We start from the raw sequence: 27,418 nt of genomic DNA, 5'->3' as shown, positions 1-27,418 counted from the left end.
TGAACAGGCTTTACTTCAAGACCAAATTATAATCAACCTTTTATATATAGAGAAATTTAAATAAACAAGAGCAACACAATGTGTTGTACAGAAGAAAAACATTTGGCGGCATTAAAACGGCAGCAATGATAAAAATAAAACACTTAATGAGCTAAACAATGATTTTTTTCCCCCTCTCAAGACTAAATGTTTTCCTGTTTCTTGTGCACCTGTTTCAACACAGGTTTTCCTTCCACACAACGTTCTATTAATGTGCGCGCAAACAACAGCGTGGGAGGAGCCAGGTCTTTATTTGAAGGTTGAAGCTTCTTATTGCCCTTTTAGTAATACTCTTATTTTTTTTGATCTAATTAATTTTTTTAATTTTCACTCTCTGTTTGCCACAATCATAATTCCCCAAATAAAAGTCTGAAATATATCACTCTATAATGTAATGAATGCGAGCTCCACTTTTTGGATTGAATTCCCGCAATGTATTATAGATACATTTTAAATTATATCACAATTTATTAAGACACACCTGTAAATATCGCTACAAAATATTTCACAGACTAGTACGACAAGACAGTTTGAAAACTTCCACAACAAGTTACATCCCTAACTTTCTCTACATTCCTTCATATGGACAGGTTTGAGGTAACTTATTGTAAATATGACACCAGATAAAAACACACGCACGTTGTAAGCGACTGTATGTATTTACAGTGTTGACTGTGTCACATGGAAGTGGACATTTGCTGCTGTCCGACAGTAACATTCTCACTGGCACACAGACCTGACCTAGAATTGCTACTTAGAATTTGGACTGAACCATCTCGCAGGAACGGAGGGGGAGGCGAGAGGAAATCTTGACTGGGATGTAATGGAGTAGGACCACTGGAAAGCGAAAAAGGGGGGAAGACATATTTCTATTTTATAATGTTGCCGTGATAATGTTGTGATTTGATAATGTTTGCGGTGTAAAGTGGAGGAAAGCGGAGCCTGAGCTAACATCCCAGGTGAGTGCTTCCCTTGTTTTGTTCTCCGTGCAGCTGGAGAGTGTCGCCGCCGCGGCTCGCCTCCTGGCAACGGGCACACGCGGGTCCTCCTCCCGGGGACATCACACTCCGGTATCCGTTCTTCTCTGCCTCTGTCCCCGAAGGCTGGCTGGCTGGCTGGGGCTGCTGACTGGCTGGCTAGCTAAACCCACACGTCGCGTCTTGGCCTCGCTCACACGGCGAGCTAACCCGTCCCCCCCTCCCTCCTTTACTCTTTCTCTTTTTTTTTTTCGGCTCGCAAATGACGGTTTTTGCGGCGCAACAGAAGCGGATTATTCACGATGTTTTCGGCGTGGTGTGAAACCCGCGGAGAAATATTGGTTTTTACCCCCATTATCACACCGGAGGACCGCCCGTGCTTCGCGAAAATGGAAAAAGGAACACAATGCAGCATGCATGTTCTGCATTCTTCAGGAGCTCCACGCCGTCGGTATTGTATTTCATGTGTCTGAAATGTGTTTCATATGATTTATAAACGCGTAACCAGATTACAGGCCTCGGCTTGTGATTGTGTCGGCCAGCCCCTATCATCTGCCGAGCGATTTAATTGTTACATTGTTAGAGGAGCTGAACACAACTTGGGGGGAGAAAAAAAAATGAAGGTTTACCCAAGGCGGGCTTTGAGTTGTCCTTTTATTATCCGACAAAAAGCCCCCCAGGATGAGTCTCATTTAGGACGTGTTTTTTGGCGTGCTTGTTGTCGTTTGTTCTCGCTCTCATCAGCCGTCCACTGCCTCCCTCTTCGGGGGAAGACTTTGTTTGCGCTGGCCGAGGCTCCATGAATGTGAGCGCTGAAGTCCTCCCTTCCCCCCCCCCCCCACCACCACCGCACCACCGCCACCACCTCCACCAGTTCTCTGGCGAAACAGGAACAACTTCTTTTAGGAAAAAGGAAAAAAAAAAAAAAAAAAAGTTCCTGGAGTTTCAAGCGCCATGGAATTACTTTGTCCGCCAAGAGTTGTCCAGTGAGGCGCTGAGATTTCAGGAGAGGGGGGAAGAAGCCCGAGTCCCTGCAGTTGTTGCGTGAGGAGGAGGTTTAGTTGCAGAGTTTGGGAGATGCATATTTTTTTAAGGACTTCCTCGAGCAGGACCCGTTTGTGAGCAACTTGTGGCATTGTCCTGTGTTATCTTGACTGGCTTTGACAAAGAATGTCTTATTTAACTTGATCCATGAGTGGGAGGAGAATCTACAGGTCCTTTGTTGGTTTGTTAGTTCACTTTACTTGCTTTCCTTGATTTGCTCCCAAAATGGCTTTGATGAGATTTACTTAGTAGCTTCATAAAGCTATGAACCGATCAGAGGTTGGCATCGACCAATTTTTCTTAGATTTGTAGGCTAATTACTGATCCCACTCCTTACCCCAACTTATTAAATCCATCAAAACTAGCAACTCCCATTATTTCTGTTCCACAAATGCACAAACCAACATTTACTTTACCCACTTTCTTGAACTAAATAAGAAAAAAACGGATAAAAGTTAGAGACAGATGCTATCATTTGCTGTTAAATCAAAAAATACTGTTACAAGCTGTCTTTTCCAGATTTATAGGTCTAAGCAATCAATTTTGTCGGAAAGAGCAGAAGGATAACTTTCACATCAGACCATAAACTTAAGGGGGGGGTAAAAGTGCTTTAAAAACTGACATTTTGGGGTGATTTATATCCCTCCGTTTACAAAAACTTCCTGATACCACAAACGAGTGCTTAATTTCAAAAATATTTCAGATATTTCTACAAAACACCCAGCAGTCTTTGATTAATGTTCTGCCTTTTTATTTTTAGAACACATTTTATCCAAGTGATAGTGATAATTAATAGTCCTTTAATACAGCCAAATTCACATTTATTGTCCTTGATTATGATGAAGAAAGTCTTCATATGTTACAAACCCAGTTAGAATCTACAAGTTCACAAACTGGGTTTAGAAAGTCTAGATTCCCTCATCTATATATTGAGACAATTTTCTGCAAACAGGATTGAAAAGATGAGAAAATGTGTCTCTAGCACCATGAAACTTGAGATGCAATTGAGCAGGTAAAACTGTTTTTATTTTTAACCATTCGTTAAATAAAGCTTAGTTCTCCTACTATTTTCAGTACTTTTAACCCACTGACCAACATCAAGTATTTCCATTCCCTTTTGAATTTAAGAAAAAAAGAAAAGCATTGGTGACAAATAATTTAACAGTTCCCATATTTATCTAATACTACCTTTACATATGACAAAGTATGTGATCTGTCATTGCATTGTTTATTTGACCCATGAATGAGAGAAGAACTTACAAGATCCTCCAGTGGTTTCAGTTCACTTACTTGGTCTCAAGCCCAGAGGACTCCAAAGCACCTTACATTACTTTCAGGCATTTACACACTGACGGTCGTAAGCTACATTGTAGCCACAGCTGCCCTTGGGCAGCCTGTCATATAGTGCCACTCTGACCATCACTAGCAGGCAAGGCGGGTAAAATGTCTTGCGGCTGAGACGGACAGAACGAGGGTTTGAACCCGCAACCCACCGTTTCCATCTAAATATACACCAATGTAAAATATACTAGGACATACCTGATTGACTTTGTTTTAGCTAAATAATATTGAGTTTAATGTTGGACGGATGCTTTTGATTTTCTGATTTATTAAAAACACTACCCATATAAACAGCAGAAATTTCTAATTTATCTGAAACGGCAATTTATGTTCATTTATGTCCCTCCATTTATGTTGAAACTTGTCAAATAATGATCCAAATCACAAGAAAATACTTAATTTCCAATTATATTGTTGGATATTGACATGAAATCTTCACCAATGAGCTTCGATGAGCGTTTAGGTCCATTTTGTTTCACCAAAATATAACATTTGTTACTGTAGAGTGCATCATCTTAAAAAAAACAGCAACAAAGAATATTCTTGTCTGAAACAACAAGATGTTTTATTTACATTAGAAAAAGAAGCAACAAATGCTATTTTGGGTGTGTTTACTTTATCATCTGAAATCCTCAAAATGGAATCCTGCAGTAGAAAATACAGTAAAAAAACTCTTTTTGAGAGGATAGTGGAGCCATTAGTGTAACCACCAATCAAGCAGCTGAAGCATGATGATAACATACCTTCCACTAATTGATTAACCAGCTTTCCCTGATGGGTTCTGATCAGTCATAGGCAAGACAAATATTGCAAAATCGTCCTTCACCCCTTATGTATTAATTGTATCAAAACTAACAATTCCTAGCTTCTCTGGTCTGTAAACACATCAACCACAGAAGGTATTTTGAGGCATTTTTGTTGTCTGAATAAATAATAGTTAAAGGTTTGTTTGGGATGAACTTGTAGTTAAAAGCATCATATTTTCACTTTGTTATGGGACGAAAAAATGGTCAAAATGTGAATCGGCTCCACAGATCTCAAAGAAAACGGGAAATCGGTGTCAACTCTAAAAAGCCCGGTTGGTGCATCTGTACATAAAACCATTTCTGAGAGTGGGCTTTTGACTTGCTGACCTGTTACTCTCATTCAGAACCCAGAGTGTGAAGGGTTCAGAGTCTAGTCCAAAGCCAGTTTTGAAGCAGGTTCCGTGTTTGCTGAGTCTGAACTGCAACGCTTCCTGTCATAGGATTCTGGTCTCTTCAATTGCTGGGCAATGGTGCTGTCTGATGGCATTGGGTCAGTTTTTAAAGGCTTTTTATCTGATAAGGTCACAAAATGCTCAAATTTCACATAATGTAATTTGATTGTATAATATTTTTTTAAAACACTGTTTGCCCCATTTCATTAATTTTGATTCTGATCTCCATTTGAACAAGTTAACTTACAAAAAATGACAAATTAGATCAATGCAAAACAACTCTGAGCAATCTCCTGCTGGTTAATATTAGTAATTTAAGTCACATGCATGTCCTTTGTTAAGCTATGAGTTGTGGGTTATGATAAATTTCTTTAAATCCTTAGTTGTCAAAGCAGGTAAAGAATTAGGTTTAGAGATGCACCATTCAGAGATTTGTTTGATTTCCAGTCTTTTGTCACTGTAAAGCTTTTGGCGTGCTTATACTGAAGCAGAGACAATGTGACATCTAGTAGTTTCCCTTTAATACCATGTTTTGCTAATTCAAAACAAAAGCAAAAATGATTTACAGTTGACATTTAAAACTATCTTGCCAACGTTTCTAAATCCAGCATCTTCAGTAACTGCGTCTGAAAGCTCATGAGGATAACACAACAATGTCTCTGTACTCCATTGAGTCTTCTCGAGATCTACTGAAATCAGCTTTGAGCTAATTCGCCCCCTCACCAATCTGACAAAACGTCCCTAAGGAAGGTGCGATGTGATGTCCTGTGGCAGATGATTCCTTTTGCAGTTTTTGTCTTCCCTTACCTCTTTTTTTTGGGTAAGAGAAGACAAAAACCACAAATATCTAAAATGGTGACAGAGCTAAATGACCAACACCTGCCAAAGCCAGCGGTCTCTTGTAGCAGCCTGAAGAAATGGACATGCTTTTGAAGAAGATGATATCGTTTTCCTCCAACTTTATGTTTAACACCTTTACTCATTAAAAACATTATGATTAAGGTACAAGTTACCATTAGTCCATCATAATAATGCTCCCCCTACTCTCCTTGAGTCTTACCTTCTTTGTCTCCAAAATCTGTCTGAACATACAAGATGGTAAACGTCCACCTAACTGGTATTAATAATATTAGCATACAGAGTTTCAATCTGTAGCACTGAAAATATTATAAACTACCAAATATTGCATCTAAGCAGTCCTTTGTGATAACAGTATTGCACATATTGAAGCTTCGATTTTCTATATTCAGTTCTGGTGTCCAGCAGGTCACTGGTCATGGTCGATTAAGCTGAAAATCATCCAGTCCTGGTCACCAGCTAATTTGTGGAATATGGGTGTGTGTGATCTTTATATTACTTTCAAGAAAACTTAAAAATATCTAATTTATACTGCAAAAATGTCTATTGTGTATTTTTAGTGATTTTTGCCACAAACTCAACAAACTGACACTGATTTCTGTCTTTTACTTTATATCTCTTCAAGCCTTATGGCAGTGCTTCAACTGTGCATGGTCTGCAGTACAACATTTCCAATTTCCCAGTTGCTAATGGTAGCACGCGCGATGATTGTAATATAGATCAACGTACCGCGAGACATCTAGCCATTGGTTGTTGTAGCGATGCTTTCTGCCTCATTCAGCGTCTGAACAACTTGCAGTGCATACATATTGATTGTGTTTTGTCTGCCTCTTTGTCGCCATTAATAGTTCCAACTGGAAACTCAAAATACTGCCAAATGACTTAAGAGCAGTTGAAGCATCTTCTGCCACAACTTCATCAGACAAAGCCATGCTACACACATCTGTTTAGCGCCATACACCTCAACGAAAAATGTTGCGATGTTTTAATATCACAACATTTTGTCACAACTTTAGTGTGCTGTATTTCCTTTTACAATACATTCCTTGATGTCTTAGAAATCACAATTTATCTTTCCTCTTGGAGTAACACCAGCGTTTCTGCGATTTCTAATGTACACACTGGTCGATAAGTGGAGTATAAATGAGTGCCTGGGTTACTGTAGTCCCCAAAGAACCCAGCTGTGCTCTGGTTATGTGTTTACTACTAGCTGGTCTTGTCAACTTGAGCGACGGAGTGCTTTTCCTTGCCGTTTCCTTGTTTGCACTTCACCCAATGAGCAAAGTTCTCTCCTTTCTGTTCTAGGTGTGAATGACTTGTGGCTGTAGGTTATCCTGAGCGGGCCAGGTTCCTGCGCGACAGCCTCCGCGGCTGACTGGGAGGAGTCGAGTGGAGAGCAGACATCAGTGCCCAGGGGACCTGAAACCTGGTTCTCCATATGAGGCCCTGCTGAAAGGGCAGGGGGGCTTCTGAGGTAACCCAGCTTGACTTCGGGATTTTTTTTTTCCCCCTCTCTTTTGTTTTCCACTTTATCATGCAGGTTTTTTTGTTTGCACATCTTCCTCATGTTCTCAGGAATGTGTGCATTCGAGGCAAAGCGTAAATGTTATCCTCATTGCTTTTGTTGCTACGCAGCAAGCACAAGATGAGACACAACCATGTTGTAGAGGAATAAAAGCTTAAGTGTCAAACAGCTGAGTTTGAAGGCAGTCAAGAGATTTGTTGGGTGTTTTTTTTTTATGAATATCAAAAAAGCTAAATAATCAAGAATAAAAGACATGATTTTCTATTTTAATGCGTTCTAGTTTAATGCGTTTAATGCACCACAACTGCCATGGAAACAAACCTTGCTTTCAAAGTCCAACTGGTGCCATAAACTGACAGCTTATGGCTGCTGTGCTGCAGCAGGAACAAGCCAGACACGCGCTCTTCCTAACGCTGGTCATTATCTCTTTGACATTTATCTAAGAAGGTGCCTGCATTCTGATTAGAAGATCTTTGAGCTGTGGAGTGGGTTCTGAAGGTGAATTTCCTCAGCGTTTTGGACTGTCCGGGTCCGTCTTTGGTCTCTGTGTGTTATCGGAGCGTGTTGCTGGTGGACAAAACACGGTCAAGATGCTCTCCCTGAGAACGCCGCGCTCACTGTTTATTTATCTACTATCTAATCCAGAAGAGTGTTAACCAAAAACCACAGCGGGGTGAAGGACTCTGGGAAATGGATATCGATGTATGGCAGCAAAGATTTATTTTTGCCTTTGTGTATTGGCTTCTCAAGTTTCCATGCATTTGTTTGCTTCATGGGTTTTCTAATTAAAACTCGGCGGGTTTGTTTTGCATCTGACGTGGAGGGCCGTGTCAGGGAGTCAGTCCTCCTCTTTTTTTGCTTGTGTAGTCGGTAGCGGGGGGGTTGTCGGTCCCCTCCCGAGCCGCACAGCAGATTAGACCCCATTGCGACTGGTTGTCTATTGCTTCAAATGTTTATTTCCACTCCGCTGCATTATTATTGTTTTGCTGTGGTAGTCTCTGAAACTTTAAAGTGTTTCCATTAAGAGAACATATCAGTTCTCCATGTACCTGAGTCTTTGACTAAGAGGTTCATTCACAATTCATTAGCGATTTTAATTCATCCACATTAGCCGTTATACTGGAGTAATTATGAAGGATTCCCCCAGGACAAATAAAAATACAGCTTGGCGTTAAAATGATGCTGAACAATAGCCAGATCTCATACTTGTGTTTCCCAGATAGATTTAATTAACAAATTGTTCTTCTTGTTATAAAATTGTCATATTGCAAAACTATAATCTCTTATGGAGTTTCAAAGCACTGCTGGTTGGCACTGTAATTGTTTTAGCTGTAACATAAAGTGTAGACTTCTTACAAATATGTTCTCAGGTATCAGATTTTCATGACTTACTTTCATTTGGTTGACTTAGATTCTCCCTGATGACAAGTAAAAATATCCAATTATTGTTGGTTTTACATAAAAACTTAAAACATAAAACTTAAAACAAAAACAATGAAACATGATTTTGCTGCTTTCAGTCAAAACAGAAAAACAATTGTTCCTGATACTGCAAAATAATAAGACTATACAATTTATAAATACACAACATTATCATACTTTTATTAAAGGTTGTGAAGACAATTGCAACCAACCCACATTTTCTCTGAGTTTGTATTACATGGTAAGTAAAAGTTCATCTTAGTGGCCAGATATCTTATCTGAAGGCAGAAATTCAATGCATAAGATCTTCAAAATATTGTATCCAAGCAGTCGTTTGCAATTCGACATTGTACACGTTGATATAGTGATGAATTGTTCAGCTAAAACTGTATTCCTTATTCTAGTTACCATAGTTATCACTAATGTGCATGTATTTTCACTGTCAGAAATGTATAAATTAAAGTCTCCTCAGTTTCTTGGTAGATTTTAAGTGCGCATGCTTATTGTGTGAAATATTATATGTTTTTTGTAATAAAGTAACACAAGCCGGCTAATTAGTGAGACTGTCTGGTTGGGCAGAGCCTGCAGTAAGCTGCAGAACATGCACGCCTCTTGTAGCTTGCCAACTTTTAAAGCAGCATTTCATGAATGTGAGTCATAGATGCAGCCATGAGTTTTGTGACCGGTCATATTTCTAAATGTTTGACTCCGTCTTTCCTGTATGTTCCAGCCATAGTTCTGTGGCTTTGTTTTATCCAGCTGACTGGCAGTGCACAGCAAGAGGTGAAAGAGGGGCTGCTCTCTAGTACTTTACTTAGTTTTCTTCTGTATTTGACTTGTATTAAAAATTTTGGGGATTTTAAAATTATGTGCAAACCACGTGAAACTTCATATTGTTAGAATGTTTGACACTCAGCATTTTACAACACAGTCACTGTAATAAACTCCTTACAATGAGTGAAACAAAAAAAAAAGCCCTCTGGTAAACCACTGTTCATTTTATTATCCAGCGATTAGATTCCAAGGCGTACTAAATCCATCTCGAGCATTTTCATGTCCGTATTTAGTGCTGCCCGCTTGTAATCAGATCACACCCTGAGACAAACGAGAGACGGGACACAAATACTGCCTATGTGAAGTTAAGTGGCATGAAGTTGAGCTGAAAGGGTTACAAAATAATGAACTCGTGTTATTTATCTTGTTTTCCAGCTCAAATTCGCCATATGTGTTCATTTATAGCACTGATTCTCACTTTATAAGATAAAGGGGTCTTTTCATATCTAGAAATGTAAAATCAGATCAATGATAGCAACCCAATAATATATACACACTCAAATTAAATTGCATATATCCCAATTTAATCCTCGTTGTAATACACTGCAGTCAAATTCAGTATACAATGCCAGTTGGTAAAAGTTTTTCTATGTTTGACTGCCCAGCTGATTGCAACGAGTCTTTGAGTTTGGAGGAGTCGCTCCTCCTCAGCAAGCATGTGGCAACACTCTGGTTTGTTACAGGGGAGCAGTAGGAGCTTCTCCCACCTATAGTTTTTGGCATTACCAGCTAACACTAGCACTGATATGTCTGGCTAAAAGACACACTATTTTGGGTGTGTATTTGCAATAATAAACCTAAAGCATTGCATATTTTCCTGATAACTATGCACTTAACATATGTACTGTAAACCTTAGGTAAGGTATTTAAAGATAAATCATAACTGTTTTGGAATTATAACATTTTAAATACTTTAGTATACCTTGATACCAATACTTTATCACTGATAAAATTGACTATTTTAAACGCGTTCAGTTGACAAGATACCTGAAATAACAAATTTATGAATTAAACGTGATAATCGTGTTCCTAAGTCAGCCTGTCACAATAAATTCTGATGGATGATAAATTGCAATAAATAATATTGTTGCTTTGAGACCATTTTCAAGTAATATAATGGTAATTATACCATTCTCAAAGATCAATATAACTTTAAATTCTATTGAACGTTTAACATTGGAACAGCAAGACATTTTAAATACCCAAAACAAATCAACAAAACAACAAATAAAATGAATCATGAAGTCTCTGTAAACCAAACTGTCCCTCAAAGAAAGGACTGTTTGAGACCAGTGCACCAGAATGAAGACTTTTGTCATCCCGTTTTTGGTAGAAGGAGAGAAAAACGATAAATCATGCAAATGGAAATGATTGAGCTCATTTTAATTTATCATGCGATTAATTGATTTACTGCTCATTGCGACAGGCCTATCCCTAAGTGTGAGTTTCATTCATTTTTGATGAGTTTCAGCTTAAAGTCCTGGAGATTGACAACTTTTGAGTTTTGTAGTAATCGTAACAATAAAAACAAAGCAAGAATTGGTGACAAAAAAATCTTATAGGATGACATACGGCAGCTGCCGGTAAATAAAGTATAAACGTGTTTGTTTTCTTCTCTTACTGGCTGCATTTCATATCTTTTGGTGTACGAGGTCATGCTCTTATGTGTGTGGGGGGTAAAGGGGAGCAGACGGTGGGAGATGGTTGCCCATACACGATCCTCAGGGATGTGTCCGCTGAGTCAGAGTGAACCAGTCCATCCGTTTTCATGTTTCTCTGCTGTGATTGACATTCCTGACGCAGACAGAGAGCCCCCAGAGGATGGGTCTGTGGCTGTAGAGTTGCTGTCTGCTGGAGCTAACCGGCTGCTATGGCTGGGATTCTGATCAACTTTGAACGCATTATAGACAAAATAGGCAATTAGGTAAGCTTAGGTGCTCTTTAGCTAGCATTAAAATGTTGAAGATTAAATTGTCGTGGCTATAATAAAAGAAAAATAGGAATAACATTTTAGAAAAACATTTGTGAGGGATTTATTCACTATGTGGTGCCAAATATATTTAAAATAAATTCTTTTTGAGCCAAATCTCATCTTATTCCTATTAAACCTCAGTTTCTGTTTTTATCATAAACTTTATATGCTTCACATCATTCAAAGGGCTTAGTATTGAGTTCTGTGTTATTATTGTTAACAGTGTAAATTGAGGCCAGTCCACTGGAAATAAGTCCCTTTCTGTTCTTTGAGCTCCCGATGAGGGATTTGTTTGATTAAATCAATGATTTGCTGAGAATTTTAAATTGATTGCTTGTTCCTCGTCGGCCATGTTTCCTCTGAACTCGCGTTTAATCTTGAGAGATTTTCTGGCAGGCATCTGAATGCTTGTGAGGGTAATATGTTTGTATATGGTGTGTGGTCTATGCTGTGTGGCTGTACACCACTCACCGAAGAACCAAACTTTTTATATTTATGGTTTTGTATTGCCATGTGGGAATCTTTCAGGTCTTGAAATTCAATCGACAATTGAAAAAATATCTTGCTCTCTTTTGTTGCATTTGACAAAATGACCGAAAGTTCAAAAATTTCTTTTTGCTATGCTAATTGACCTTTAAAAAGGTTATTTCTACATGTTTTGGTACTTCCTACAGAATAATTACTTCTGTTATTTTAACAAAGTGGTAAATTAGGTAGATTTCGATTAAAAATATTCAAATTCTACCAAATAAATACTATTGGAAATGTGTTGGCTTTGTACCATTTTATTTTAGGTTTATGTAGAGCTGCATACTACGTCAAATCTTAATTATGACAATCAATGGCATAATTAATTGTCATTGATTGGGTCATATGAACATCACATGAGACTGCTTGAGTTCATTAAATATTACATATTCATTCTGTGCATGCCAATATCTCATCAGTTTGACATACCTCATGTAAAATAGAAGAAAGATACTCAGATCTTAAACTCAAAGATGGGATGTAATGATGGAAAAGACAGAGGAGATCAGAGGGGAAATGTGGATTAAATCCAACCAACATTGTCCTTGTGATGTCAGAGTTATCCAACTCCAATGCTTCATAGTCCCTGTCCTGCAACTTATTGCTACATCTCTGTTCCAACCCGCATTAAATGAATGACTCATAATCGTCTCTGCAGAACCTGATGACATGCTGAGCTCATTCATTCAAGGTTTGATGGAGCAGGGATGTTAGTAAACGTTTGCCGAACTGGATTGAAGAATTCTATTTTATATCATCCAGCCCTAGTTTTATGTTTATACCAAACGGTTACAATAGCAAATATTTTTCCTACGCTATTGTGAATGTGAATTTTGTTTCAGCACTTGACCTGCCAATAATATGCCAGAGCCTATCTCTGGCCAATTTATTCTTTTCTTCTTCATTAGAAAGTTTGCCTATAGCTCTAGCGCCGCTTCTAATTTGGACAAGTTGGCATTTTTGCTTAGTTGCTGATTAATACGAACAAATTGAATGTGTTTGTCTTGTAGTGAACTAAAAAATATGTACATTGTCATGGAAAAAATACTATTTTTAGTGTTTTAATATTTTAGAAAATATTAGTAGTTTTGCAGACTTTGTTCCTTTCAAATCATCATGAAAAGATTTAATGGAGAGACAGAATTAGTCAAACTGATGAGGAAGGGTGTAAAACGATGTTTGGATTCAGGGACATCAAAATAAATGAGCCCATTCTACCTGGTACATTTAGCAGGTATCAGTGCATTTGCACCATATTAGCATTGTGGGCGAACAGGTTTTGTAGCTATGGAATCAAGTGGAGGAGCCTAAGAGAAGCTCGGACAGTAATGCAAATGAGCGAGCTGTGACTCATGGGAGTAGGACTTGCCATAAACCTCACTACATCTCGGACATTATTGGGACAGCGGAGTACTGCTGCGTGTGGGCATGCATGTGTGCATCTAGCTGCATGGTGGTTCTATATTTAGTAGGACAGATCTGCAGTGTAAACTTAAGTTAGTCATGAAAACACTCTGACTTGGAGCTAATTTACTTCTAATTATGTGGTGTAATAATGGAATCTATTGTGTAATTCGCCTTTTTGTGACAGGTTTGTTCAGTACTAGGGCTTTTACTTTATGTATTCATCTTCAGTCAGTTTAATAGATGAATTGTCACCTTGCCCCATATCTGTCAAGCTTTGGGTTTGAGAATACGGGAAATGTCGTCTGGAGTGGGGGGCTTTGGGTGGTGGGAGCGGGTGGCAGGCGAGCGAACGAACGTAAGATGGGGGTGGAGGGGAGGAAATAGACCAGGGGACAGACGAACTTAAGTCTGGGGACCGGTAGACCAGGGGACGAAAGTAAGAACGGGGGGGGGGAGCAATACAGGATATTTACGGCACCTTCGTTTGTCACACTCAGAAACTCATCTACCAGCAATGTACCGTCACGATGATTTCCGCCACCCGTTTGTTGAGACCGGGACGATATGAAATTTATTGTGCGGTTTGTCCGTAAAGCTACACTTGCACCATAAACATCAACTACTCAGCCGACTGCCGTGTTCAGACTATCTGCTCACCTGTATAAATACTCCTGCAGCACTCTTCCCGCCGTTCGCTCTGTACTATCAGATTCCGGAGGAGAAAGGCTGCCGTTCTCCAGGCATTGTGCCATTCATTTTAAGCATGTCTATTGGTCCCCCCAAAACGATGAAAACCCGGACATTAATACTATCAATAAAATCCCCACGGGCCGAACTTGAAAATTGTATGTTATGCCGCTAACACTTCGCATTCGTCAACAACTCAGAGGCGGAAGTCAGAGCTCCGCACAACGCACTTAATATTCCGGCCGGAACACATTGCGCTAAATAATAAAACATAAATTAATGAAGCTTCGAGGCAGGTAAATTTTCCTCGAGGAATTTTAATAATCGAGGTACTCGAATCATTCGAGGAATCGTTTCAGCCCTATTCACTACAATATATTTTGGTGATGGATGAACATGTTAGTGGAGAAACCTGAACTGTGAGACATGGTTTTACCAGTTGTGAAACCAGCTACTTTACCTTCCCTTTGGTTTTGATGCTCAAAAATATTTTTTTTTAGCTGTATGCTTCTCTATATGACCAGCAACCAACAGATGCCTTCTACATTCTACCTCAACGGTCTGCTTGGCCTCTGAAAGGCCTTGCCGTTGGGACTTCCCACAATGCTTGTAGTCAGAGGGAGACGTCCTCTCAGCATGAGCGGGGCAGGAATGTGGCCAGAGTGTGGGAGCGAATGTGCGGACAGAGGAGGGGAGGGGGTCACGAACCAGAGAGAACCATTAAGGGTAGGGAGGGTAGATGAGGGTCTCTGCAGAGGGCAGCAGAGTTTCTCTTTAGGGGTCTACAGGTAGGGAAAGGTCTCAATAGGGAAAATTTGTGCATCAATCCGTTTTACATTGTATGTAGTATCTGCTGTTTGCAGGGAGAAATGTTCACTTTGCACAGCATCACATCCTGAATCAGCTTTTCAACAGGAGGTCTTATTGGTCCCAGCATTTCTTACTGTAGAAAACTTTTAATAATCATAGCAGACATTTAATTAAAAATTTTGAAAGATTTATCTGGTCTCAAATGGACCATTTGGCCTTATTAGAGCCAAAAGAAAAGCAACCTAGAGCTAATTGGCAGCAGGACAGACTAGCAGATTCTAAACTCTTTGCATATTTTGTGCATTTACGGTTTCTTTAGCATGAGGAACTCCCTAGACCGAATCATTATTAGCTGCCTGTGACGTGAGCTGATTACATCACAGGTTTTAAAAAGTCAGTTTCAAAACCACTAAAATCTTTCATCTTTCCTGCAGCTTAAAAGCTTTTTAATGAGATGGAATTTTCTCCATCTGGATGGATCATAAGTTGGTAAGCACTGCAGGTCAGCTCGCTGAAAAAAGAATAACCACGCTCTGTGATTAACATAGGTTTTGTCTGATTTTACTATTAACCACTTTATGGTATTATCTGTGTTTCTAGTGCAGTAGTACTCCTGCAGGAGGAGCACCTGTTCTGTGTCAGAGGACATAATCTATGTTAATGGCTCGTATTTCAGACACAAAATCACAAAAACAGCTTCAAGGATGAAAAAGTTCCGGGAAATAAATAAAATTGAGAAAGCTTTCAGGAACCGTATTGTAGAAATGTACCATATGCTGCTGGTTGTTAAAATTCCTCAATAATTTGACCAGAAAATATGAACTTTCTGTAGGAACAAAACCGTAATGTTAAGCAATAGAGTGCAGATTTGTTGTGCAATCATCAGAAGATATGTTGCTGCCTTAACTGCACACACCTGTGGTTAGCTTCTAGAAGTTAGCATGAGCTCAGCTTTTGTTTTGTCATACCAACTTTCCTAGAAAGCCAACCTGTCCATCAGAGTTAGACTGAGGGACTATTTGGATTTCTTCACAGTATTGACGAAAAACAAAATTTGTTATATAGCCCCTCTAAAATGGCTTATAGCAAACTGTTTTAATTGGTCACACACCAAGTGTTCCTGAATTTGCACTAATACACACACTGTGGAAGCTGTCTTAGCACATCTATGGTTTTCCTTATCTCTCCTCCTTGGGGTACAGCCAATCAGCACCAAGCAAATTAAATGGCTCTCCAGGATTGGTTGCTTTTCAGTTGGCAAACAATACTGTGTAAAGTTGCAGTGGTATTTTGGTATTGGTGTTTTAGCTCCACAGCTGCATTTTCTTTTGACTATTTTAGATATGCTCTATGTGAAAAAAATCTACAAATAGGTGGTTTTTCTGTAACTAACATGGAGTTGCATTTTACAGAAAAACCTGAAAGCAGAATCTGCAAATACTGAACCGCGATTGGGCTTGGGTCCACACTGCATAATGATTTATGCCTTCTAGCATTTTAATTTCAACCATAGGCTTAAGCAAAATTATAGAATAGACATCTGCTAAGCTTTGACGTAGTTTATTGATTTTGTAATATTATCCCTTTCAGCTGTGCTGTGTAGAGAGTATAGCAAACTAATATTAGCTGAATAGCTATTTTTTGCTTTGTCTGCTAACCTGCAGTCAGCTGCTAAGCAGATATGCATCTCATGCCTCACCAAATGAAGTTTTAAAAGTTACCTTGCATGACAGTAATGGTTCCCAGTTAGTCGTAGCCTCTGTTCAGCCAAATGACTGGCAACACATGGTAGCAGGCGGAAGAGATGCATTACTCTGTACTTTTCCTTGCCTTTGATTAAAAAAAACTTTACACCAGTGGTGCACCGATCAACCAGATATAAGAATTTGGCTGTTTTTTCTTTATTCTTCACATGATACTTTTACTTTTTAAGCTGCCAGTGAGTGCATTTAGCCTGCCTTTTATTTTAAAAGATCACAGTATGTAGTTTCAATACAGTCATAGTGCACAAAATGGTATGAAGATTTGCATGCAACACATTCGTTTTGTTTATGGCTGTAAGCAGCTCAACAAAAACAGTGTGAAATCAACTACAAAGAAAAATCACATCAAAATTAGGTAGTCATATTTTATTCTGACATTTAATAGAGATGCACCAATTGATTGGTTCTGGTCAATGATCAGCAGTTCAGTTACTGGAAACAAATAAGATTCCTTATTGCCTCAAAACTAAGAACTCCAACCATTTTCGGTCAGTAAATAAACCAACTAGCAGCGTATTCCTTGCACTTTGTCATGTCAGATAAAAATCTTATAAAAATTAAGGACATAAGTTGTATTGCATGCAAAGGAATAATGTAACTAGAGAAATGTTTCTACCAAAAAAGTCAGATTGGTGCATCGCTACTTTAAATTGCAGGAGTTGTGTGATGGAAAGTGTTAGCAGTTTTGAAACCATTGCAAATTAAACATCTGTATTTCCTGATGTCAATAACAAGCCCATCCTTGGTCCTAAAGCTAGTACATATTACATATTAATATGGAATATTAATATGTAATACAAGATAAAGGTATAAGCACCCTCATTGAAGCAGAAATTATGCAAGTTTCTTTGATTAATTTTCTTGTTTTTAAGCAACATTGTTTAATAATGCTATTCAAATTATTGTAAAATGCTTATCCTTCATTCCAATTTGACATTTTTCTAGCGATTTTATGCCCCTTTTTGCAACCAGAGGTACACAGTTGCTGGTCTTTCAGTTTTATTGTTTCATTTCCTTTAGAAGATTGAGTAGTTGTGTGAGAAAGACCTCTTGTTGAGGAGACGGAGGGCAGATGGGCAGAGATGGAAGCGCGAGGTGAAGTGTGTGTGTGTGTGTTAGACGGAGCGAGCCAGGGAGCCGATTGCTAAGCCTGCTGCTCGAGCTGGCCGCCACACATGGCACCGTGCCCAGCTTACGCTAGCAGATGTGTCACTAGTGACTCAGCTGTGTGTGTGAGCGTCCACGTCTGGGACACAGACACCCACCCTCTTGCTCTGTCAAGAGAGAGAGTTGTTTAATGACCCCCCACCTCTTTCCCCTCACTTGGAGCAGTAGATCTGTGTGGCACCCCTCTCCCGTCCTGTTTGCATTGCCACCTCCGTTCTTGTGACGGACACGGTGAGGCTTCTGTCAGCACGTTTGTATATGACAGAATGTGACAGTATACACATGTCGCCTCCCTGGGGATGGAGGGACATCGTCTGCTGACCAGAAGAGCAGAGGAGCCGAAAGTGGGGGTGATGAGTGAGGAAACGCTGGGCAGATCAGCAGAAATAGCTGCGACTACTGTAGTCCTAACGATTCAATTCAGGGTCAAGGTAAAACCTGGGAGGAGAAGGAAGGAGCTGTATATTTATTGTTCTCAGGCTGAAGCTATTCAGCGTGGAGAATGCGGAAAAGTTTATGAGTTCAAGGTAAATATTTGAATGACCTGGTTTCGGTGGGGACAGGACACCGGTCGTAGATTCTGGAAGTTGAGTCTCTGTCGTCATTTCTGTCAGGGAAGATGCATCATATCAAATGCTGAAGCTCTGTCTTTAGCGACATGCGGCATTCCTCGCATTCTGTGTGCACTGAGAGCTAATCATGAGTGCTAATGCAGGGTGTGGCGTGCTAAAATAGTGTTCTCAGGAAGTCACCTCAACAGGTGAGTGTTTCCTGAGTCAGAGGGGGAGGTATGAATGTCTAACCGATGTCATTGTTCTGAGCATTGAGCAAGTCCTTATTTGCATTTGTGTTATTGCCTCATGTTCTGCCTTTTGTTGCATCTCAAGCAGAGACATGAACAGCCAGTTGTACTTCAAGTTTTTGTTTTCTTGTTATCAATAAAGACCCAAGTTAAACATGGATGTCCTCAATTTATTATTGACCCTAATAATTCAGTAAACACACTTCACTGCTAATGGTATTGCACTTGAAATGCAGTGTAATACAACATATAATATACAATAAAATAATAATAATCATATACTGGTTGGTAGAACTGTTGCCTTTCAGCTTGAAGGTTATTGGTTTAAATCCCACTCTGGGGTCTCTCTACATGGAGTTGCCAGGTTTTTCTATTCGAACATGTGGGTTCTTCCCTGGTATTCCAACTTCCTCCCACAGCCCAAACACATGATTGAAAGGTTAGTTACTCAAAATCGCCCAATGAGTTTCTGTATCCCTTGTGTCTCTTTGTATCACTGTGGAGAACCTAACCCGATAGATTGCTGGAGAGGATTTGAGTATTTTAATGATTAAAGTCTCCAGGTGTGTGCTGCTTCAATAAAGTTTTTTTTGGCTCTGATCCCATCATCTGTACTTGGAATATCTGTTGAAACAAGGCCTGTGTGACATCAGAAAAACATGTAATTGTGTTATTTCTGAATATTGTGATGACAAGATTGAGTATAATTAACCTCTATTTTCCTAATTCTTTTCTTTTTTAATTATTACAATTGCATCACTATTTTTAGGCATCTTCAACATCTCATCCACTAAAAATTTACATTTGGCTTCCATCCAATGGCAGTTAGCGACAACCCAAGTGATTTTTTTCAAAAATAGTCCATATAAAGCTTATGGTTTCCCGTGTTTGAGGTTGTGGCTTAAATTTTGTCTGACTTGCTTAAATTTTCAAGTTACAGGTGTAAGTTGCAAATACACTATTTGAAGATGCAGGTTATTAGGTTAACTTACATAGTCCTAGACTTGTAGGGGTTCTGAGTAGAGAAAAAGTGAATGCCTGACACCTTAAACACATTCAACAATAAATATTGCATTGTTTGAAATATTAATATTACTGATCTTGGTAAAATATTTGTAATATATTACAAATACAGTTCTGTTTCCTTGAAAGCCTCTGGATCCAGTGACATTACTTGGTAACAGTTCTCCTGCAGTGAAGTGTTAATTGTTAGCATGTGAATGTAAAAGACTGAAAACGTGGCACCAGAACCAGCCCAATAAAGAGGAGCTGTAAGATATTTGTGAAGCAAAGTCAGAAATGCGTAAAAGTGACGCTTTTAAACAGTGTTAAAGACTTTTGTGGGCGATTAGCACAGTTAGCATTGCTAACTGTAAGCACAGCCGCTCTATGTACTTAACAGATGGAAAATATTTGACCCTGTTTCTTCCTACAAGCTCTTGACATTTCCAGTTCTTGCACATTTTATGACAGAGACTTATAATAATAAAGCAAATTTCTGAAAGCCACCTTGTTCATTAGCCAAAGCTAATTTCTTGTCTAATATAACTTTAAAAGGTCTTAATGTTTGCTCAAGACACACAGCAAAAACTATATATAAAACTGTAAATCTATGAGATAACCATGTATAGTTTAATTTTATCTTTTTGGCTGTAAGCTTAACCCTATAGACTAAAATCGGCCAAAAGATGATCTGCAGCAACACAAAACTAGGGACTCTGGCTCAATGACTGTTACCGTGGCATCAGCACGATATCAGCTCTGTGATTAGCCATCTCTTTTGGATACAAATGTGATATCTGATTGGATCCATGCCATCGGGAGTGAATTGGATAAAATACTGTAGATGTCACTAAAAAATAATAAAGTTGACTCTGATGGATTCATAGAAAAGTATAAATCACTAATAACTGCTTTGCCATCTGTAGCTTCTAATCAAAATTCGATTCAAGACGTCTAGATAGGTTCTTATTTCTTTAGGGTTCAGATGAATCATCCTGATAGAATTTTAGACATTAAAAACAAAAATTAAGTCAATGGAAAAATATTTTTCAACAGGTTGTGTTCCCAAGTTTTACATTGCTCTCCTGATTTAGCTTGTTCAATCACCAGGAGGGTGCAAATTGTGATGCTGTGTGAAGACACACGGTGGTTTTTCTACTATTGACAGTTAGCTGCTGCTTCTTCGCAACGTCACTGATGGCCGCTCGTTTTGTGTATTCTTGCAGAAAACTGCGGGGAGAGGTGGAAATAATGTGTCTGATATCGCCCTAAACAAATAATGGGCTGAGGCGGCTCTTGAGATGGAGGCCGAGCAGACGGAGGGCGGGTAGGAGAGAAATAGAGCTAGAAAGAGAGACCAATACTCTATTTTGACTGAACCGCAAAATGGGATTTGCATAAATAAGGCTGAAACATCAGCAGGGCCCTTTTTGCAGCCAACAGCGAGGCTAAGATGAGGGAAAAGAGATGATTTGTGTGTTTGTACGTGTGGGAGAATTTTTTTTCTCCTCCTCATTTTAAAATGAAAAACAAGCTGGCAGCAAGGTCAAAGTTTCCTTCTTCTTTTAATCCTTCACCTTACCTGTGGAGAAAACTGCCGGAAACGATGCTGATGAAAAGCTCTTATTTCCTCCCTCTTATAAGGAGATTTGCTGACGTAGCTGGGAGGGGTCTACCCTTTAACCAGAGTGCGATGACTGTTACATAAGCATAAAATAAATAAACCCCAAATCCAATCAGACTATTTTCCGCCTTCCTTTTCATCTGGCGCTTCATATTATAGGAAAAAAGCTCATATTTGGAGCCTCATTATCTTGTTTTCCCCATTACCTATAATGAACTTGAGCACCGCGTCTTCCTCATGATAGACAGTTCAGTTTCTTTTACTGCAGAAAAAGTGAGATTGATCTCTCCGATTACTTGAATGAAGCTTTGTTGTCTTTGTGCTTGTAGAGTACACACCTGGTGCGTTTGTGGATCAGTGTATTCCTCGTGACAGTCATGTCAGCAAGCTCTCCAATTAGTGTCTCGTTAGTGGGGAATTAGAGGCAACAGATGATTGACACTTCATACTGTTTGTGCCTCTGTGCGGGCACATCCTCGCTTCAGACACATTTGTGTAAAATTCATGTTTAGGCTTTGATGGAACCGCTGGAGGGCATACATGCCAGTTAGGGCTGAATGAGCTGGAGGCTGGACCTTGATTTGCTATAAATTATGATTCAAAGAAACAAAATATGATTTTCTGTGGATTCGTTTTTGGAACCGGCACAACTTGCTTGAAGACCTTACTTGGATAACTTTACTGATTGGAGAAACAGAGGATGGATCTGAAAGTGGAAGAGGAAGTGGAAGGTTAAGGCAGGCATGAAGAGATTGCCTCTTTCCTCCGCAAAATTAGGTCTCAAAAAGATTGAGCTGATCCGTTTCGTTAGTTTTAAGAGGTAGCTTTTGCTGTTAGTGTTACCTAGATGGGTGAGTATTTTATAGTTTATTTAAATCTGATGTAAAGAAACTATACGCCTCCAGTGGAAACCATTATAAATGTGAACGGGAATCTCAAAAATTAAGGGAACTTATCCTTTAATCTTCTTTGCTATTCACTGTTCATTACTATCTGGATTTTTGAAAAGCACTTTGCGTATGTAGTCAATATGCTTTTTATATTTATATTTCCCAAGTGCAATAATTATTTCTGTCAGCTGTCTATGTCTGCTTTCTTCCAGTTCCTTGAAATCCTTCAGATTCCCATGTGTATCTTGGGAGATAATAGGGCTGCACCGTATTAGAAAAACATAAGTTTGCAATTTTATTATTGAATATTTCAGTGATGATTAACCAACATTTTCATCGCTTTTTTATTTTCCATCTTTTTTCAGCATCTTGATGAATATCTGTATCAGGTTTGGGCAGCAAGAGCCCATCCAGCTGTCTAAATGTCTAATCTGCATGCAGATTATAAAAACAGGGCAACTCCTACATCTCTGCATCATACGAGGACTGATGATTGCAATCTGGCATAGTGAAGCACTAAATGAAGCCCAGTTACACTGAAGATCAGTAATTTGGATTGTGGATTTTATTTGATGATCAAATCTTTATGGTCTCTAAAATTTTACGTTTTCTGTTTTACTTTGCTTTGGGCCGACTTGTGTCTAATCACTTTTATCTCTGCCTTCTACCTTCATTAGCTTAGTCTGTTGAACTTCCATGATGCTGAGTTAGCTTTGGCTTGAAACGAAGCTAATCTTACGCCATTTTGGTGACACATTTTTGTAACTAGCAAGGAATGAGTTCAACACCTGTCTGAAGAGGATCCTCTCTGGTGTCCCACAGTTTCATTTGGTTTCGGTGTAGCTGGCTTCTGTTTGTGTGTAGCAGCGATCTGCGGCGCTGACGGTTGTAAATCACTCCTCCTGTAGACCAGCTGAGAGGAGCGTGTTGCTGTCCAAGCAGGAGCCGCTGTGTTTGTCTGCCCCCCCCTCTCAAACACTCCACACAGTCTGCCTCTCTCCAGGGGAACTCTGGAGCCAGTTACAATGTTGAGTGTTTTTGGAAGAGCTCCTAAATATTTGCAGGATGACAATGTAATCCGACTGCCTGGGCTGCCTTCTTTTTTAGCAGGATTGTGCTCCTCATTGTTCAGACACTGGCTAGTTTGGAGTGGATTGCAAATCTGGGTATTTGATTCCTCGTGATACTTTAAATTCAATCTCTGTTGTCTCAAAGTGTACTACTATGATATCGTAATCATATTACAGATGGATCATCTTAGAGACGGTTCTGTTTTTCATGGGGAACAATGAATTTTCTTAAGTATTTAAACTTAAGTAGTTGTTCAGCAGCCAGAAAAAAGACAATATTTAGTGTTTCTGTCCAACATAGTATATGTTGTATATAAAATAAAATATAATGCCTGAAATAATAGCAAAAGATGCATCTTCACAAAGTAATGGTAAAAATATTGTGCATGATGATTTCATCAATGAAAAAAATTCTTTGCTTACAGTTTTGAACCTGAATAAAAGAAAGATCTTTTTGGGATTAAGAGTTTTATCACTTACCACTCAACACTTTTGACAATTCTGCAAAAGTTAAGCAATTACAATATTGTGAATTTTGCTTGGAAAATTAAAGCTGCAATAAACCTCTATAATTTTCTTCACTCTACTCTGTCATCTGTCTTGAGCCCTTTGGAAACTGTCCTTTGTCTCAAATATGGGCATCTACTTCAGTGAGACTACATCCGTAGGGCTTAAAATGATTGACTTGGAAAATATGAGTTTATGAAGCTTAGAAGATAGTCATCTCTTCTTGCAAACATTCCAAATAGTCCTTTGCAATATCAACATTGTGCACACTGATATTGCAGTCATGATATACAGTCTTGTTCAATAAATAAGAATATGCGTTCCAATAAGGCTCGTATGTAAATAACCTTTAGGCTGGCATTAAACATGGTTTTCATATTTAATGCCAGCTAACATTTCCATGACAATGTTTATTAATTGGTCTGATGTAATATTCTAATCTTAAATGTTATGTTTTCATTAACTGTAAGTGGAAAATCATCATAATTAATAGAAACGTATATTAAACATCAGTCTGTGTATAATTACACAATATAATATGTTTCACTTAGTGAATTGAATTACTGAAATAAATTAACATTTCAATAACATTCTACCACAATCCTGGCCACCCTCTTATTACAAAGAAATAATATTCATCCTTGTTTATACTACACTCACGATATACAGCTCGTACTATAAAAATCTGAACGCTTGTTTTTTTTTTTTTTACTGTTCTGCCACAATTCTTTGTCTCAAAGTTAGATCTTTTGTTGGGTTTATAACTTCAAAAAGACTCCACATTCAAAAGGGGAAAGTCTTTCTTTCACAAGAACGTGCTGTTACACACCAAAATTCTCTGGGGATAAAAACCTCATTTTTATTGAGCATTAGTGATTTCTCCATAGAGTGAATAAGAATTTAATTTGCTGAGCTGTTCTTCAGAGAGAAACCTTCCATACTCGTTTATGTAATGTGATAATGACCAGAGTTGAATTGGGGTTATCTTGCTTAAACAAAATATATACACCGAACCCTCTTAAGTTTGGCTGAGTCCAGTTTTCTCAGCTAGCCTCTTTTTTTTATTTTCACCAACAGGGACAGAAATGTTTTGCACTAGTCCATGACTTAAAGCCTTAGGCTCCATTCACACCAAGCCACTGTTTAGTCAAACCGTAACATTTTTGTGGATTCAAAGGACATTTTCCCAATCAGCCTCTGAAAATACTTTCAGTTTCCAGACAGCGGTCTCATGTAAACGTGGCGTTGGGGGCATTCAGACCAAGAACTCCAGTGTTGCATTCTGGAATCCAGTTCATTGGTATTGCATGTGCCATGCAACATGGCAGTTCATGCAGCTCGTACAAGCCTGTCTCCCGTTGTTGGAATTTTGTTGAACTACAACCACAGTTGAAGCATGGCATTTATCAAACTCCCAATGACAAACACATCCTCTCAGGGGGAGCTTTTAAAAAGGATCGAAGACATTTATCAGTAAACTAACATTCATTCAATTGTTAGTTGAATCAGTCAAATCGTGATTGTGTCACCGGTTTTGAACTTTGATCAACGCTTCACTAACAAAACAAATTTAGTTTAGTTGAGTTTCAGCTATTAGTTGTTTAAAATGCTCACATTGTAAAACAACATGGGTGGAAAATAAGGTTGACACTAAACTGATGTAGTCAATACCAGATCAAACCTAAGGAAATGACAACTAATTAACATATATATATATATATATATTTTTTTTTTCTTCCTGTTGATGACTGAATATGTTATTTTAAGGGGCCTCATGAGTTTATTCTGGTATCCATGAACTTGAGTCTACTCAATTCATAAAATAAAACTTTTCCAAATTTCAATGTTGCAGTAATACTAAAGTGATTGTAAATGGAATACGTGTTTAGTTTTAAGACTGTAGCCCCTCGTTAACTTGCTCTTTCTTTTCTACCCGCAGTGTGCCCAAGGGCCGTTGAAAGCCCCCTTGGGGGAGTTTCACAAATACACAAAGAACAAGAAAAGGCTTCTCGACTATTGTTTTTGTTTTTACACACTTTCCATTTTACATACACACACACCCACACACACACCCCCACATACATCCACATACACACATCCACTCACAGACAAGGACGTAGGGAGAATGTTGGAGGTGCAGGAGGAAAGGCCAGCGGCGGCAGGTACAGCAGCGACACATTTCACCAAGAAGGAGCGAGCAAAGAAAGAAAGAGAGGAGGCCAAGGACGGCCGGGGGAACCTGTCCAACATCACCAATCCCGTCTCTGGCTCCAGGAACGTGCGTGCAAAAGCGGCACTCACACACACAGGCAGCCCTCACCAGCTCATCACTCCACCCTGTTCTGTAGTCCTGGGAGCCCCATCAATGCACTCCAATAGGCTGAAGAACTCCCCGTCCACCAACACGCAGAGGTAGGCGGACTTACACACCCGCCCACCCTGGCTTTTGCTTGCTTGCAAAAGTATTGACACCTATTGAAATAGTTCACAAATTATGTTGTTATAACACATTCAGTGTGTTTTATTGGGAATTTATGTGGTCAGAGAACATAAATCAGTAAAAAAAAAAAAATGAAGTGGAAAGAAAAATCTAAATACGCTCTTCAATGTTTTTCAGAATTAAAACTTGCATTTCTTTCATCTAGCAAGGTGTATATGGTGTATATGGACACCTTCTCTTTTACTCTGCTCCACCTAAATAAAATTTAGATCAATCAATTGTTTTTGGCTAGTAGATGGAATCCACCAATTTATTCTTGGTATAAACCCAGTTGCAAAGGCCTCACAGAACATTGTTTATCATGAAGACCAAGGAACACCACAGACAGGTCAGGGAGAAAGTTGAGGAGAGTTCTATTTTATATAGGCTTCACCCTTTAAGGCTATCGCTTGTGGGTTTATCCCTCGTGTACAGCTACACTGAAAAAAGCTTAGTCCATGCCCACCTACTGGGTGGGCCCCTCCCTGGTCTGTATAAATAACAGTCAGACCGGACAAACGGCTCCCTCTTTTTCTTCAGCATAAGGTGTCTTAAGATTGGAGATGTTTTCTAGTGGTACTGTCTGTTTGTGCCCGTCCGTCTTGTCAGACGGGGTACATCATGTCTTTTGACGGGCACCGGATCTGAGAGGGATGCCTGGGCTCCCAACACACCGACCTCTCCCTGACTCCTCAGCCCTCTTGCCGCTCCTGTGCTCTCCTCCCACTGGAGGAGAGGAGGCGGAGGCTAGACTTTTTCAAGGCTGGCGCTAGGCGGGGCGACAGGCCCACCGAGTCCGGTCGCTGCTCGTGGGGAGATGCTAGCTACGCTGAGCGGGATGCTAGCTAAGCTAAGCAGGAATCAGATGATTCCGCCGGCAGAGAGGACGACAGCGACGAGGACGACAGCAAGAGCAGCAGTGGTTTGGATGTTGCTTCCCAGCTGGGAAGCGCTGCAGTGGAAGAGAGGCGGCTAAGCGGATGCTCAGTCAACCCCGGGCTCCGTATGTCCGACTCAACCCCGCTCCCAGCTGTGGGCTCGCTCCTCCTCGAGCTACCTAGCTTGATCGAGGAGGCGGCTAGCGCTAAGGGGCTTCCTGTCCCCCAACCTCCCCTGCCACGTTCGAATGAACTGGCGGGACGGTTTTGGTTCCGCCCCAAGTCGTCGTCCGGACCCCATCTGGCCTCAGTTTCCCGCCGTAATGGCTTACATAACTGAGGCAGCGAAGCTGAGGGCGCCTGTCTCCACTTGTGCGCCTATCACCAGGGTGAAGGGGTTCATGGAGCGGAGTTTTCCCTCTGTTCCCCCTCTGGATCCGGGCCTCGCTGACAGATTTGGGGCCAGGTTGTCAGCATTAGTCCAGTGGTCTGTGCCCCCTTCTAAGCACAATCAGCTGATTACCAGGGTCTCTGACCGGGCCCACCAGTGTTCCTGTCAGATAACGGCTGCCACCAATAATGTCGCTTTGTTGT

At 39.7% G+C, this 27,418-nt stretch overlaps 1 protein-coding gene and 1 long non-coding RNA gene across 5 annotated transcripts in view; one reads left to right on the top strand and one right to left on the bottom strand.

The window, feature by feature from the left end:
• The first annotated feature begins 858 nt into the window (after positions 1-858).
• The window catches only part of bcl9 (BCL9 transcription coactivator), a 37,290-nt gene continuing 10,730 nt past the window's right edge, over positions 859-27,418 (top strand). The window contains exons 1-3 of one of the 4 annotated variants that reach the window (XM_032566822.1): positions 859-998; positions 6,763-6,931; positions 25,407-25,879. In XM_032566822.1, coding sequence (XP_032422713.1) covers positions 25,593-25,879 — 287 coding nt within the window. In that variant the 5' untranslated portion in view covers positions 859-998; positions 6,763-6,931; positions 25,407-25,592. The other 3 variants (XM_032566823.1, XM_032566821.1, XM_032566824.1) reach the window with 3 other exon arrangements.
• Positions 16,757-21,260, bottom strand: LOC116722658 (uncharacterized). Its single transcript, XR_004339811.1, has 2 exons — positions 18,117-21,260; positions 16,757-18,010 (listed from the first exon to the last, which is right to left on the bottom strand). It is a non-coding gene; the product is annotated as an uncharacterized LOC116722658 (long non-coding RNA).

This window comes from Xiphophorus hellerii, chromosome 7 (genome assembly GCF_003331165.1).
Source record: "Xiphophorus hellerii strain 12219 chromosome 7, Xiphophorus_hellerii-4.1, whole genome shotgun sequence".
Lineage (NCBI taxonomy): Eukaryota > Metazoa > Chordata > Actinopteri > Cyprinodontiformes > Poeciliidae > Xiphophorus > Xiphophorus hellerii.
The sequence above is the reverse complement of the archived record's forward strand: the minus strand, read 5'-3'. Positions and strand labels throughout refer to the sequence as shown.